Source organism: Aulonocara sp. 'chitande type north' Nkhata Bay, linkage group LG7 (genome assembly GCF_057382095.1).
Source record: "Aulonocara sp. 'chitande type north' Nkhata Bay isolate Kocher_YH1m ecotype deep benthic linkage group LG7, A_spYH_male_GT1.1, whole genome shotgun sequence".
Classification (NCBI taxonomy): Eukaryota; Metazoa; Chordata; class Actinopteri; order Cichliformes; family Cichlidae; genus Aulonocara; species Aulonocara sp. 'chitande type north' Nkhata Bay.
The window spans coordinates 39,275,664-39,292,037 of NC_141350.1; the positions used below are offsets into that span (position 1 = coordinate 39,275,664).

At 37.9% G+C, this 16,374-nt stretch overlaps 1 protein-coding gene across 3 annotated transcripts in view; it reads right to left on the reverse strand.

Annotated features, from left to right (window-relative positions):
* The window catches only part of epha5 (EPH receptor A5), a 64,909-nt gene extending 49,142 nt beyond the window's left edge, over window positions 1-15,767 (reverse strand). For all 3 annotated transcript variants that reach the window (XM_086300326.1, XM_086300324.1, XM_086300327.1), the window contains exons 1-3: window positions 15,486-15,767; window positions 10,600-10,664; window positions 1,969-2,689 (exon numbers count right to left, since the gene is read on the reverse strand). In XM_086300326.1, coding sequence (XP_086156452.1) covers window positions 1,969-2,689; window positions 10,600-10,664; window positions 15,486-15,585 — 886 coding nt within the window. In that variant the 5' untranslated portion in view covers window positions 15,586-15,767. The remainder of the gene's footprint in view (window positions 1-1,968; window positions 2,690-10,599; window positions 10,665-15,485) is intronic.
* Between the last annotated feature and the right edge of the window lie 607 nt (window positions 15,768-16,374).

Genomic DNA, 16,374 nt, shown 5'->3' on the forward strand with positions numbered 1-16,374 from the left:
GTGAATATGCATAGCATGTAGAGAAAGTGCACAAGGCTACAGAAGTTTGGGAGCTTCCCTCCAGCATAAGGTGCAGCAAAGTACTTTGATGACAAACCCTTTGTAGCCAGGCCTCGTACCAGAGACCTCACAAGACAAAAAAAGTACAAGCTCATGTTTGGTGAGGGCCCGTTTAACCCAAGGCTTATAATGTTTCTTTCTTAGTTAGCATGCTAATATTTGCCTATAGACGGTACTAAGGAATCAAGACTACACCACTCAGCAGATCCTGAGTCAAGTCTTCACATCATTATTTAACAATCCATCAAGTTTTTAGAACCGACTTGAATGCCAACAGCAGCATTGTTAGCATGCAAAAACACAGCTGCAGTCTGTTTAATAAACTAAAAGCGTTAGCGTGACCAACAACGAAAACAGAAGTAAATGTGCAAGTAGGTGTTAAAAAATTTAAGTCCTTGAGTCAAGCATCAAAACATGTAAAATATGTTAACGAGGCACAAGAAGTCACAAAAAGTCTGCGTCATTTTTCAGCGAAACTGCTGTACTTACAGTGTACAGTAATTTTGAATATTCTCCAGGCTTCAGCTGACACAAGTGGTCAAATCAAAAGTTATCAAATGGCAGAAGTCTGTAAAGCATAATTAGCTGTGTATAATTAGGTGGCAAGCTAATGAGTGGTAATCACAGTACTGTAGAGCCATTCTTTTATCTTTTGCATGTGCATTCCAGTCAGTATTCATGCAGTAGTACACAGCAGTATAGCTTCAAAGATGATCCTTTTATTTTAATAATACTGAGACAGTAATTGGTTCTTAATATTCATGATCACAAAAATGCTGTTCTGGAACTTTTTTTTTTTTTTTGCCTTCTCAGCCTGTAACCGTAACAGTAGTCTGGCTGTCTGTACAGTCTGTGGGAGAATGACTTCAGGCAGGCCAGTGGTCTACTGACAGCTATTTCCTAATGATCTCCCCACAGATATTTCATATCTGACAAAGTGAAGCTACTGTAGAGCTACTGGAGAGATGGTTCACTTTTTTACCATTTGATTATTGAGAACTAATCAAAGCTTAGTTCTCTTTTGGTTCTGAAAGAAAAAAAACCCTACTATTAGACCTCTTTCACATATTGTCATCTGCCAATCACCCTCCTTTAACATTCAATCCAGTTTCCACATGCACATATCTAAATCAGAAAAGCTAAAGAATAAAACTTCCACATCAGTAGCTCACAAACAAATCATGTATTTAATCACTAGAGACTGGTACTTACTTGGGAGAAGACTGTGTGAAAATAAAAAGCACAAAGAGTGACCAAATCACACATTTCACTTTACTGTATCACATAGCGTCGTGCCATTGTAACGAATGTTCTCTGAAATTTCTTCTTCTTAAAGTCCACCATGCCGTTCAAAGCTACTCTCAGTTGCATAAGTGGAGTTTAGCGTGCAAATAATTGAGTAATTTAAAGGCAGCGTAGGGGAAGACTGAAGAGGTTGAAAGGAGAGAAAAATACATAGACCCTAGGTACCCATGGAAATAGCAGTTAAGGTCAGTGGTGGGAATGTTTGGGCACGAGCTGGAGCAGAACAGTATGAGAGCAGCAAAGTGCTGCAGGCCACAGGGGAATACCCTCCACTAAGCTAGAAAGAAACACTCACAGACTCACGCAGCAACAGCGTAAGAAGCACTCTTGCTAAAAGAATAAACAGATCCATGCACACACTCAAGCACACTATACTAAAAATAAACATGTGCATGGATATGAAAATACACACAGGATGAAGACAGCAACCAAAACAAACAAACATGTATGTGCACCCACAGCCCTAAAAAGGTAACAAAATAATGTGATGACTAGACAGATTAAGAAACTGGATCTTTAACTTCAATTAATCATCTTAAAAGCTGCTGATTTATTCAAAATGATCTTATTAGCTCAATTTCACAACAAACTTTACCCTCTCACCTTGACAAGATCCGTTGATTTCCTCAAATCCCGGCTGGCAAACACACTTCCCAATGGGCACCAGCCACTCTCCCTCTGTGCTGCAATGCATCCTGGGAGGCTCGTATAAAGGCAGGGAGTTATTGACACAGCGGCCCACTACCTCTACCAGCTGTGAGGCTTCTGAGCCTGGGATTGTGTCAGGGAACTCAGCCAAGCTCTTCACCAAGAATGGGCAGCGTTTGTAGAAAACCCTCACTGAGACTAAAGCAATGCAGGCCCCTAAATCCTGAAATGCCAAGTAGAAGCCTTTCCGGGTCAGAGGACCTAAATCGCGGACTTCAGTGTTAAGCTTCATCACACGATCCCCAAGGTCCAGCTCAGTGAAGCTCTCATCAGCTGCTATGGTATCAATTTTGATGTACCTGCTCTCCTTCATTGCCCTGTCTTCCTCTTCTGTCATCCTGGTACCATCTCTCATCTCTCCTTCCTCCATCTCTTCTTCGTCCCCATCTGTTTCATAGTAATACATATTAAAAGTCTCCTTGCAGGTCCCGACACCCCCTGGCAGGCTGTTGCAGTCTCTCAGGGTGAACTTGAGCTCAATAAATACCCGCTGGGCACCCTCAGTCAGGATCCAGTTGGTGTGGAGCCAGTTGTTCTGGTTTTGCTCCATCACACGGCATACTTGGTAGGTGTGGATGGGAGCATAGTTCTCGTCTACTTCCCCAATCTCCTCCCACTGAAAAAGAAAAAAAAACCCAAAATATTAGTGGAAAGACCTTGTTCCTTTCAAATGATTAAATGCTTAATATTCCCATGCACATCCTGCATTCAAAACATCACTAAAGTCAATTTTACAACATGCTTAAAGTACAGAAAAATGTTTTGATGAAATGGCTTTAAATTTGTTATATACAAGAATATTTAGTAGCTAATGCATCAATGTGTGAATATTACTTTACTATGGTCACTGCTTGAACCTCCAAAGAGTCACAACATCAATTTAATAGGTGTGTGGGGATAATCGTATTTTAAAACTCAAATTTATATCGGTAGTTTTTAGCATTCTGATTTTTTAAATTAATCCATTAACAGTTACCAACAGTCAGCCCAACTACAGTTTAGTCTTAAACTTAAACTTAATATTAATATTAATAATGTACCATCTTATTCTAAAAATGTAAGAGTGTAACACACAGTACAATATTACCAAAATGTATAAAGTATAAAACACTTTTTTTTTCAAAACCATAAGTCATCCTTAGTAACACACTTACAGTATTACATCATAACATTTTCAGTCTACTAGGACAAACTTGTCTAATTAAGCATGCTTATAATTCTACATATAACAATGAAGTAAACAGTAAATTCTAGTATGTTGCCTGTATTGTTTAAAAATGTGAAATTATACTCATACAGAGAATCTGACACCGTGGTAATACTTTAAGAATGAGCAACAGAAATGCTTTTCTGAAAGGATTAACGCTGGTGTGGAAATTTTAACGGTGTGTTTGTGTGTGTGTGCATGCATGTTAGTGTGTGTGTGTCAAGGTATAGATAGCAAAATAATCCTCATCACTTCCACCTCATTTCCTCCTACTGCAATAGAGAGAAAGGAATGAGATCGTGTTAAAGGGTACATATGCATTTACCATGAGTGAGGGGTGGCGTTCTTGTCAGCAAAAAAAAAAAAAAGAGGATTTAACCTGCACCTGTGTGTTCATCTGTAGCACCATATCTCTAAAGGAGAATGTGTGTGTCTGTGTGAATCCATTTCTGCATGTGCATATATGCAAATTACCTTGTCAGCATTCAAGTGTGTGTGAGCATATGCATCCATGCATGTGTGCGTGTGTCAGACAGCAGCATTAATTCCCTCTGCAGGTCTCGTGGGAGATGGCTATTATCTGCATCACTAGCCCTCTCTCATGACTAATATAGGCGCTTCATCATGTCACTGTAATATGGCCAGAGGGACCAGACTATGATCTGGTGTTATGGCTTAATAGCCCATATTAATCTATCCTTGCTGATCCATTGTATACAACCCTCTGTCTTTATCTTTTCGCTCTCTTCTCCCTGTCTCGTTCTCCAGCTGTCTTTTTTTTTTTACACTTTCCCTGATTAAGTGTGTCTCTTTTGTTTTGTCTCTTTTGTTTTCTGATTGTAATTATTCAGTTTCAGAATCATTTGATAATGGATGCAGACATTTAAGTATTTATAGATATTGTGTGCACACGCAGTGTGTTAATAGTCTTGCACCTTTATCTTTGTAACAAGCAATTTCACTTTTAGTCTTCCTGAAATTGTTGGAAAGCGAATCATCTTATGCGATTTACTAAAACGCTGTTTGAGGATTTAAACTTTGTTCCTGAGTTCGGCTTAGACCTAGGTCTTGATTGGTGGTTTGAGTGTATTATGCTAATGCGGGTCTTCACATATATGGAGTGCAAACTATTCAAAGATATCTGTTTTTAATTGTGTGCCAGTCCCCATCTCCACCAGACCTCAGCCCAGTCAGTCCCAGTACAGACATTAAGCCTCTTACTTGTTAGATCGCACAGATCCACAAGCCTGCTCTGAGATTTACACAGCTTAACACATACACACACACACAGATCCACACAGCGTCATTATTGGTATCCCAGCGGGGAGTTGAACAGACGACCTCCTCTCACTCTGCCTTGAACAAATTGGTTCGGCATGTGTGCTTGGAAGTGGTGTTGCCATTGTTGCAATTGGGAGTCCTCCCACTTTGTAGCTCAACTGTATTTATAGAGTTTAATTACTAATGTAAATAGGATATGATACTTGAGCTAACACTTTAAAGTGAATAATCAAACAATTATTTAGCATAACCCATTTACAAGCAAACAGCCACTAAAATGAGTAACAAAATGTTACCAAGGTTCATCCTTTGGCTTTCCAAAAAATGCCGCTGATGTAGAAACAGACTGCTCTAAGACTTTTTAGTTGCACCTACTGGAGGAACACACTTTGATCTGTGCACAGAACAGCACAGCAGTAAGGTTGCAGTTGCAGAACCACATTCATAATGTGAGGGAATGTATTGAAACAGTCAGTCTAAAAGTTAATCACACAATAAACTCACCTAATGCTAGATCTATTTCAACTTTACTTTCTTCCTTCTCAATCACTCCAGAAATAACCTCTCGATTCAGTGCATAGACCTAACTTTGTGTGCAGACTGCCTCTTCATGATGTGAAAGGGGAATGATTTTCTATCCCCACCGACAGTAAACTAGTAGATTTACCAGGTCATGTTTTTCAGAAGACTTAGACAATATCCTAGTACCTCAGAAACAACTGTGACCAATTACATCAATCAGGACAACTTTATGTTACATTGGTTTTCAATCTATTTTCACAAAGCTAATGGTAAGCTAACAACAATATATTTTGTCAAGCAGCAGGGTTTTGAGAAGCACATATATGTCATTACTTTGTCACACTAAAGCACAACTATCTGCATGACTTGGAATTTTTTTGCCAATTTGGAAAAGCTGCTATTCCTGTAGGAGTGCAAATGGTCCCAACACTCAGTCTAAAGAGATTAAGATCTCTTTCATTTGTGTGTCATTTCATCTCCACTTTGCTCCAAACTAAAAAAAAAAACAACTCCCCTATAGGCATCCTTCTAGCTCCTCATTAGTGTGTGTGTTTAGTTTTGGGGTTTTTTGGACTGTTATATGTGTATTTTTGTGTGTCACATCTAGTCTGAAGACCCCCTGTGGTTGTGCTGAGTGCCTTTCCGGCTGCAAGTCTACAACGCTGTAACCAACTTATTATTATCACCCATTACTGCTGACCATCATGACACTGTAATAGAACTGGCCCTTTTTCTTCTTAACACTACCAGTGCCACTACTCCCCCCCCCCACACACACACACACACACACACACACACACACACACACACACACCTCTTTCCATCTATGGCCTCCTCTCTCATTCCCCTGATTTATTTTTTTTCACCCATGTCTATCATCGTTTTCCCTTTGTGTCCTTTATTCTTACTTTAATTATACAATCTTAAAGTCTAACAAAGTGAATGCAGGTTGCCTTCTTCCTCCTCTGACTTCTCATCTTCCAATATTTCCCTGATTTCAGTTAACCTCTCTAATTTTTTCAAACTACTTTGTCTTTCTTGCAACACTGCAACACTTATTTGGCTTCCCCATTCACTTCAACTTGTCCGCTTTCTTTTCTTTCTAACTCACCTTGTCTTCCTTTCATCTTTCTACTGTAACTGGAAAGAAAATCAGCTAAATAGTATATAATCTGCTGCACAAAACAAGCCTGCTGTAAGCTGTCATTGGGATATCATTTAGCATCTGTGCTCAGCCACAGTTCTTGAAGTCTGTTCGGTACTTTTGGCGTTAGCCTGTCTTTATCTTCGGTCAATTGAGCACAGTGAATCAGTGGATACAGCTGATGAAAAAGAGCTCTCTAACTGGCTGTTCAGCCAAGGGAATCAGTGATTACATCAATTTAGTCTGGTTTTGCTTTTTTTAAATTTCACCTCATAAATGAAACTGTATGGTAGAGTTGAATGACTCTCTGATTACCTAATCAGTGAGCAGTTAAACGTAAAAGATTAATTGTACAGTGTGTTGTTAGAAACTGAAAAGTTCTGAATCATGAACTTCAGAGTTCCAAGTACTGAAGCTGTTTATAATTTCATAAGACTGCAAAACACATAAACAAATGAAGTATTTTGTCACTATAACAAGCCAATTATAAAAGGTATCAGTAATTTTGGGTGTAATAAATATACTTAAATAGCAGTTAATTATGTCGAGGATACCACAAATATCTTGGCCAGTTTCTCTAATTATTATGTGCCAAAGTTACAGTCCTATTCAAAAGTCTGAAACCACCCCTCCTGCCTTTATATTTTGCTTCCAAGGAGTCTGAGGTTCTTGTAATTTTTTTAAAGTGGTCTTGAGCAATTGTTCTCCAGGCTTTCTGAAAGTTTTTATTTGGAAAATGGATACCTTTTCACACATTTTCAGTCCAGTTCTTGTATTTAACCACTGTCAGAGATTTTTTTTTGTTGTTGGTTTTTTTTAGCCACTTAAATCTCACCTATGAATCATTCAGGCAAAAAAGGTCCCTATCTGGAGGAATAGACCAGTGTTTTGTCCACACATAACAGATCATTTAGCAAAGAATTAACTTTAAATTCTACCTTTAGACACTTTCTTACAAGCACCCTGTTGCAAAAACACACAAATTTCTAATTTATTTAGTTAAAGCTATGAAAAATGTCAACAATAACACAGTCTGACAGGCATAAAATAGTAACAGTAAAACAAGAACTAGAGGAAACAACAGCAGATGAACAGTATTTGAAAGTCCTTAAGAAATATGGAACAAGGCCCTTCCCGGGGGTGGCTGTAGAGAAGCCATTCTTAAGGAAGGGAAACAGGGAGAAATGGTTGAAGAATGCTAAATTACAAAGGAACTGGGCTGAATTACGTAGAAATGGGTCTGATGGAGTGATGAATCCAAATTATAAAAAAATGACTCAAATCACAGTCAACACGTAAGAACGAGGTCAGAAGAGAGGTACAACAGTGAGTGTCTAACATGGTGGAAGCTCTGTCATAGTTTGAGGCTGCATTTCTGCCAGCGGTGTTGGAGATCTTGTCAAAATTGTGTGGAATTATCAACAAAGAAATATCAATACTATCTGGAAAGCATGAGAGGACTTTTAAAATGTCCTTCAAGAACCCAGAAGAACTATTCTTGCAGACTACTTAAAGAAATTACAAGGGAACTTGCCTGAGGCTGTATTGAAGAATAAAGGTGGTCATACTAAATATTGACTTTCCAGCTCATTAGAATTGTACAAACTCTGCTTTTGCATTATATATAATGCATGTATGTTTGCACATTTCAATAAAACCCTGCACACGCTCCCCATTTTCCTAGCAAAACATAAAGAATTGGTGGCCCAAGATATTTGAACAGCACTGTGCGTGGTGGTCTTTTTTTATGTAGAGCACATAACTAGAATTTATTATATGACCCTAAACATCTAAACATAATTAATTAAACATAAAAGTCATATCCAAACTATCAGTAAATGCTCCTCCACTGGCAATAGGGAGATATACAGTTGATATCAACATTGAAAAAAAGTTCAAATGTTGATGAATCAAAACTCCTCCATGTTTAGCCTCAATTACGACAGCATTTCTTGCTCAGTCTTTTCATGTGCAAACAATTGTCAGTCTCTGGTGCTGAAAAATGAAACCAAATAGTGCAGTTTCTTCACTGGCCAGATGAGGCTTGGCCTCAAGTCAATCCTAATAGAACTTAGGGTAAAATAAGCAGAAAAAAGTAGCATGTTTACAGCCTGTTTTAAAAAGCTGTTTTGGTCTTTCCCCCATTCACATGAACACACAACACCACAACAAGTTCAATAATTGCCTTATCATCCGCTCTCTACCTATGATTACATCCCAGTGAAAATAAAGCTACTATATTTTACCTTTTAGATTTCCAATTTCCAATTGCTATTGTCCTTATTTCGGGAACTTTCTCCTCTATCAAAAATAGTTTAAGATGAAAGCATTCTGTTCTCGAGATCAAAGAAATACTGGTTTCTCATGCTTCTCATGCATATCTTCATCTGGAAAAATCCCATTTTATCGTTCTATATATCCAGTTCTCCCTACTTCTCTTTCCATATTGCCAGAATAAAGATCCAAGTCTCAATAAACAAAAATAACTCTGGGTACCAGCCAGCGAGGCCTGGTGATTTTTTTCCACTTAGACTTCCAAATTAGATTAGAAACAGCAACTTCCAGAGGTCTTTTTAAACTTCGGTTAATGTTGAGCTTGTGTATAGAGAAAAGATGTGGATAAAGAAGCGAAGAAACAACAACTCTAAACAACAAAGTTCAAGGAACTCATCGTAAACACAAACCAGCTTTTAGAAACAGGATTTTATAACACAGTATTCATGATTTTCCACTCCAAGTATCCAATTTCAAGCTACCATGTAAATCACTAGAGTGTTTCACTCTCCTACTTCAAGACATTTATCTGTTACAGTAATTATGCTGTGTTTGGTGTTACTGCATTCTCTGAAATCTGTCCAAGTTTTTCAAGGTCATCCATCACATTTTAAGACACATTTAAAGCTCTTATTTTAATCCCTTTTGTTTAAATTCAAGTTTAAAAAACTGTCAAATCTTTACTTTAAAAAAAAACAATGCCAAAGGAAGCAAAGAGAAGAGTAAGAGTCAAAGGCAAGTAGAGGACAAGAATAAGAAGAAATTGGAGATGAGGAGTCTTGCACATGTTCAGGGACATGGAAGAATGGAAGTAAAGGCAATGATGGGGATGAAGGGAAGAGGAGAAAACCAGGAATAAATCAAGCCATCTGGAACATGAGACTTAAAAAAAATCATTAAATAAATAACTTTCGTGCCTTTTCAAGTACTTATTTAGCCAAAATTTGAAGTGTGAAAGTGTGTGCTTGTGTGAAAAAAAGTCCAAGACTGCAAATAGTGTGCTGTTGTACCAACACTGAACACGTTATAATGGCCAACTGGGAAATAAAGACATGTTTGGTGTGTCTTTGTTAGACAACCCCCCAAAACGAGTCGTCTTAAAAAGCAGCTGAATATAAACATAACAACTAATTAAGACATCGTTAAGGGATCCTTGGATTGTCTAATGAAGTCCTTTATTTCCTCTCTCCATCTCCCCTAAACGTAGTTATTTATGCAGCTGTACTGTTAAAAACCCGCACGCCATAATGAAATCTTCATTAATATGATTGCACATACGGCTGCTTTTGTCAGCACTATCTTTCCCATCTACATACCGCCACAGAGTGGGCTGTGATTTGAATACTCAAAGCTAAGAAAATGCTATGGTCAGCACTATTGGTACGGTGTGTATAGCTGCATCTTTTCAGAGAAGATTTGCCAGTAGGAGATTTTTAATGTGGATCAAATCGATGCACAAAACATTTCTGTTTAAATAAGCCACGGCACTGTAAACCCCCAGATGTTCCACACTTCCATTTTTCACGTAAGTATGACAGACTCAGTTGTAGCTTAATGTCTGATGTTCTAAGGTAGTATTGAAAATCGAAAAGACATTAATCATTTTTAAAGCACCATTTTTCCTCATTAAAATACACTATATAATACCATGAAATAACAATTTAGTAAGTCTAGTAAGTCATTCTCTAATTAGCCTTCACCTTGGGAATACTTGGAAATGGAAAGTCAACTCCTGGCTTGAGAATAAAATATTCCATGGTGACTTTCGATATATTATTCATGAATTCAATTTACCCTGATAATGAACTGAAAGTTCTTGGAAATAAAATGATCTTTCACCTTGATAAAACAAAAGAATAACTTACAGTATGCTTCAGTGTAAACTATAATTATAAGTGTCTTTTGATTTACACACAAATGAGTTTACTTTCCTAATGGGTAAGAAAAAAAAGATCACTAATCATGAATCAAAAACATCATAATTGCTAACAGCTGACTGCAGCATCTGTAAAAATGGAGATTTAGTATTTGTCTAATCTCACCCACACTTTTATAAATCAACACCTTTTCGATACATCTTAGAAAGAGGTATACTCACCCCATTCTTAGGGTAGGCCACCCATCCCAGGTCTCCCATCACAGAGCGGGAATCCAGCAGGTTCACTGTTGAAGGTTGGGAATACAAAGAATTGTTAGTAAAGATGAGCAACAAGCTGATTCATTAGAAATGCAAAAGGAAGAAGAAATATAAATCCTCACTTTGTTTACCCCTCCCTTATTATACCAAGTCACCAAGATAAAATGATTTACACATATTCAGCTAATGAAGGCCAGGGCTTGCTGCATCACAAAGCCTGATTGGTGAATAGACTCAACTGGATGTGCTAAGAACTGATGACACCTTAGTCACAAAGAAATGCTTAAGAAAATAGAAGCCAGACATTATACCTATTACAGATTCATTCATCAGAGCAAATATTTGCCCAAGTCAAAGGATTTCTATCCACATTCATTTGTCAAAAATAATTCCACATATAAAATCTATTGAATTAGAATGTGTGCGTGAATGAGAATGTGGGATCTTGCTAACCAAAAACTCCCACACAACTTTGTACGCACAATTCAGTGTCTGCAACACAACTCAAACTCAAACTAATCCATTAAAAAAAAGGAAAACCTCCCTGCTCAGCTTCCCGGCTGAAAGCTGTCAAGTGCAATTACTTGATCACTTCAAATCCTTAAAGTGTGTTTCCATCAACTCTTGTGCAAGACTGGTAACAGCGGAATCTCGCAAGTTGCGTGTGTGCCTTCACATGCTTCTTCCGCATCAAATGCACAACAGGTCTTGACAAAAGAGCCTCTCGTGAAGGCAATTGTCATCTCAGTTTTTTGACATATTTGGAGGCACTAAACAATATTCTCTTTAGTGGCTTGTTAGTTTTATCTCAACAAAAGCACATGTCAACATCTGGAAAATATTAGATGTTTACTGAACCTAAGCTCTCATTATAAACATACTGGATATGGCTGAGATAGGCAGATGTTAACACCCAGGTGCAGAATCTGACTAAATCATTGTGGCCACATGACTGGGCGAGAACAAAGCAGGTTAACACGTAGTATATTAATGATGTGACACAGTTTACAACACCGTATGCTGTCATAAACTGAGCTCATATTCTGTTAAAGCAGAGTTCAGTTTTCTTTATCTCCTCTACGATAACATTTAGCTTGTTCTTTGTTTGATACAATGTGTACTCAAACAATAAAAGAAAAGTCCAACCAAGTGACCCATAGACAAGCTTTTATACTTGAAGCAGATTAAGAGATAGACATTAGAAAATATTGCTAACTGAAGCAAACATTATCTGTATCTACCTACAACAGCAGACAAAGGGGATACTTCTCCTTGCCGCGTCTCTCTACCTGTTTTTATGACTAAGTAGTTCATGTCTAAATTGAAGCCTTTATTCTATTTTGGTTAAGCTCTGTCACATGTTTAACTTCATAAGAAATCTTTTTGCATCTATGTTGTAAACATGAAATCTGATGATGAACAACAAAAAATAAGACTGGAAGTGAAAAACAGAAATTGCATTTGAGTCTAGCAGGGGACTGGTGGACACACTATGCATTAGGAGACATTTTTCTTTAACCCATCACAGCTTAGCCAGGTTGGTAAAAACAAATCTTTAAGACTTAACCTCCTAAAAATCTTGGATAAGGTAAAACTTCTGCTGTTCTTTAAAACAGGTTTTCACATGTAACATTTACACAAACCAACCATTAATGTATGTAAAAAAAAAAAAAATCAGCCAACTATCCAAAAACACAATTTCAGAAACATTGGTGACTTTCTGACCAGCTGTTGAGTGTAACATTTACAGTTACATGTGCTGTCATAAAACAACCAAACTACACATGAACCCTGCCCTAATGTAAACAAAATGATAGGCATCCATAAATAATCTGCATCACAAGGTGTACTGGTGTATGCAGCGTTGCTCAATATCTCAGACACAGACGTTCTGCAACCCCGAGCACCACACAAACACACAGACGTAGACACACCTCCTGTCTTACTGTCTTCACTGTTCTACAGAGAATAATAAAAGATGTCCTTAGGAGGCGATTAGACAACTAATTAGGCCATAAAGAAGAGATAAGTGATACTGAACTAGATCATAAGGGATATGTTACCTCTTTCCCTCTCTTGTTCTCTCTAAGGATTAAACCACCTAACAAGTTAGAGCTCGGCTATGACAATGATCTATAGCACTTATTATTAAAAGTCATCTCAGCTAAATGAATGTAGTGATTTAAAGTCTTGAGTGACATTACTTCAAGGATACATATTTTAAATCCTTTGAAGGATGCGGATTTTTAACATTGGAAATACTGATAAAATTCTCCTCAAGTTAAGTGTTGTTGCTGTTAGACAAAGGACATTTATTTTCAGTTACACTGAAACTATGCAGTTTTACTCCTTGACCTAAGTTATCTTTAACAGTCTCGTGTGTAACCATATCTTACCTGTTACTTTTACCTGCACATATGAAATGCGCAATTTTAATTAATGCAGTCCCCTCATCTTTTTTTCTTTTTTCGCTGTGTGTACCTTGTGATGTTTGATTTTGACAATTTACGTGTTAGCTGAGAGTTCTCTGGGATTAATGGTCTGTTTTCTCCTCCCACACAGAGAGAGGCAGACAAATATTCTTTCTTTCAAGCCATTTGGTGTAATTACTCCAGATTCACCATTTCCATTTGATCAATGCCACAGCCAACAAAAAGTAAAGTGAAAGCTTTTAAAATCCGTTTAGGCTCCCAAAACCCCATATCTTCCTCGTGTCACACATCATGATTAATCAAACACAGTAATAATGTAACAGATGTGAGGCTCTGGGATGTACTCTGAATTTCATTAGTTTTTTAAAAATGAGCTGATTAGTTTCAAGAGACGGAATTTTCAATATGGTAATGTGCACAACTTCCTTTTTATTTATTTTAATTTTTGAACAATTGTATCCTGATTTAGTAAGTAAGTCATTTAAATGTACTTAGTGAGACTGGCGAATAAGTGAAAACCAAACATTTACATGAGGTTAGTAGCATGCTGTCAGATAAGAACTTCCTCTTTTTCAAAACAAAACCTGAGATGGGCAAGTGGCCAAAATACCCAAATATTTTTCAAATTTGTCTACACAAGCAAAAAATAAATTCCTTAATTGTATTTTTTTTTTAACTAATTACAATTAATTAGTCAAATGAGAGAAGAGGCTAGTTTAATTATGGGCTTCACTCACCTCTCCAATTATGCATGCAGTGCTATGGTGATTATCCTTTGCAATGCAAATATCTGTCAAATGAATCTAACGTTGGTTTTAAATGGTTAACCTCTGGTAAATGGTTCTTGACTGGCTGGGTGTTGAACAGCTTCATTTCTGGTGTTTGGTTAAGTAAAAGTTTAATATCTTTTCTCTGCAAATTAGAATGAGATGAACAGGTTTTAACTTGATAGTTGAAGACAACAAAGAAAACAAATGTCTGCGTATATGCCAGATGTGAAAGATCAAATGCTGGCATGTTTTTTTATTTCCCCTTCACTCACTTCATTGACTCCATCCTGAAGCTTGGCTTTAAAAAGGCTTTGGCTTAAAAAAGGGGGGTATTCAAGTATTTTGACAGCAGGTTTTGATACTAATGACGAATAAATGTAGGTGTATTTTAACCACATGCATATTTTCATTATTTAATGAAACAGTGCACCTTATCACATTAAGGATATATTCATAGATTGAACACGAAACATCATGATTTCCTGGATTCAATAAAAAAGAAAGAAAAGAAAGAAAGATATAATATAAACAATCTTTGTGAACTTTTCATGTGCTGGCCAATGACGCCCTGCTAAACGCTCCAGGACCCCTCAGTGTCCTGTGGCCAAATATTGAGAACTTTGGTGAATATAAACTTTTACCAAATAAATCTGCCATGTGGAGAATATGCTGCTTGATGAATGTGCTCTCTTTCCCGGATAATGCTGTCTAATAGCTCCAAACAATGGTATTCATCTGGAGCTATTAAAATGCTGCTCATGCAGACAATGGCGTGGGAACAGTATTTGGCAGACTATTTTACACTTCTTACTCAGTTTTTTGTGCCTACATTGTCAAATATTTATCCTTATTTTATGCCACTTTACAGTTGCCCACTTTTCACATTTAGTAGGACAGTGTAGGTGTGCATTTGTTCAGATGATAAGAATATTGCAGGTATTTTGCAATATACTGTGGAACTGAGGAAATTTATGAGCGGTCACAGATTAATCTGACATGATAAGTGCTGAAAGAACCAAACATGAACAAACCTATAAAGGAACAAGGCAAGCCCAAACTAAATGAGTTTTCAGGGAAATTAAGTTATTGTCACACCTAAACGTCAGCATTTTAATAAGTGGGAAGCCAAGCGGTCAATTTAATTTTAGAGTCGTTTTACAGTAACTACCGAGAGAGAAAATAAATAAATACAAAAATAAAAATGTGAATTTGCATTCTTCGTCCAGTCTATGGTGAGCACCTTACACGCTAAAGACAAAAATGCTAAAGAGTGATACGGAGATTTTTGCAGCGCACTGTGCGTCTGTTGGCGCTGCCATGTCCTCAGAGGAATGGTTATCAGAAAGAGACATGTTCTGTCCAAAGGTCTTTTTTTATTCGACCCTTTACAGTTTGGGAACACAGAGTCATTGCACACACGGGGCACACAGCTGTCATAAAGATAATCTGTTTGTATTAATATTATATACGACCTCTTTCTGCCGTCAAACGGCTCCAGAAACGAATAGACCAGCCAAGGAGTCTGAGACCGATGGTCTGGGCACCAGCTGTGGTACGAGCAGACCTTTAACCGCTTTTCGGCGCCCGTTAAAGCCTAACCAAACAGCGCTGTCAGTAACCCTAAATCCTTCCTGTTTTAGTTTACCTTCGTTTGCGGGAATGCACCACGCTCCAAGAAATGCCAGGCTCCAAATCCATGTCCATGTCACCAACCGAATGCCACAACTCCACCAACGAGATTGCATGGCGCATCCAAAAAACCCCAAAACCAGCAACAAGATTTTTTTCTTAAACAACAGCAGTTTCGGTCAGAACAGAAGGGGAAAGCGTAGTGAAACCATCTGTCGCGTTATGAGTCCGCTCAGAAAGATGGGGATCATGTTATGCGGCGGCAAGAAGGAGGCAATGAGGAGCCGAGTGCGCTCTGGTTTTGGGAAGGCGGGCAGCGCGTCGGGAGGCGGAGTGAAGCTCAGTCTCTCCAATCACAGACCCTCCACAGGTGAACCCCACTGCCGCTGAACTCATTTCTCCAATAATCGATTACCCCTCACTCATTACTACCTCTGTTGACCGTAAAAGCATTACTTACCGTTCGTATTAAGTTGCCCTCTCCTGCTCTGCGTTTCTGCACGATTGAGACTTGCTACAAAATTGGATTTGTAAAGAACAGAGCGCAGGTACTTTGAGGTGTTTTTTAAAAAGAAAAAAAAAAACATATCCCCGTTGTTTCAGTCCAGCTGCATTGCTTTCAGTTATGTGGGTTATCAGTGCTTGTATTCAGTTTTTGACAACATGTTTATAACGCAACAACTGCCGTTTTAACTACTGAGAGAATGTTTAAAGACGCATTATTTGACTGCTGCTGCAGCAGTGTTTGCTTTATTATCTTTCAGTAGTTCTTGGTGTATCACGTCAGGGAACAACAGACTGTAAAAGCAAAAGCAACCCTTATTTAGTAGGATAATTTACTGGTAATACAGTTATTGTAGTATTAACATCTTCTGTAGTAGTGAACAGGATGTGGATTTCCAATA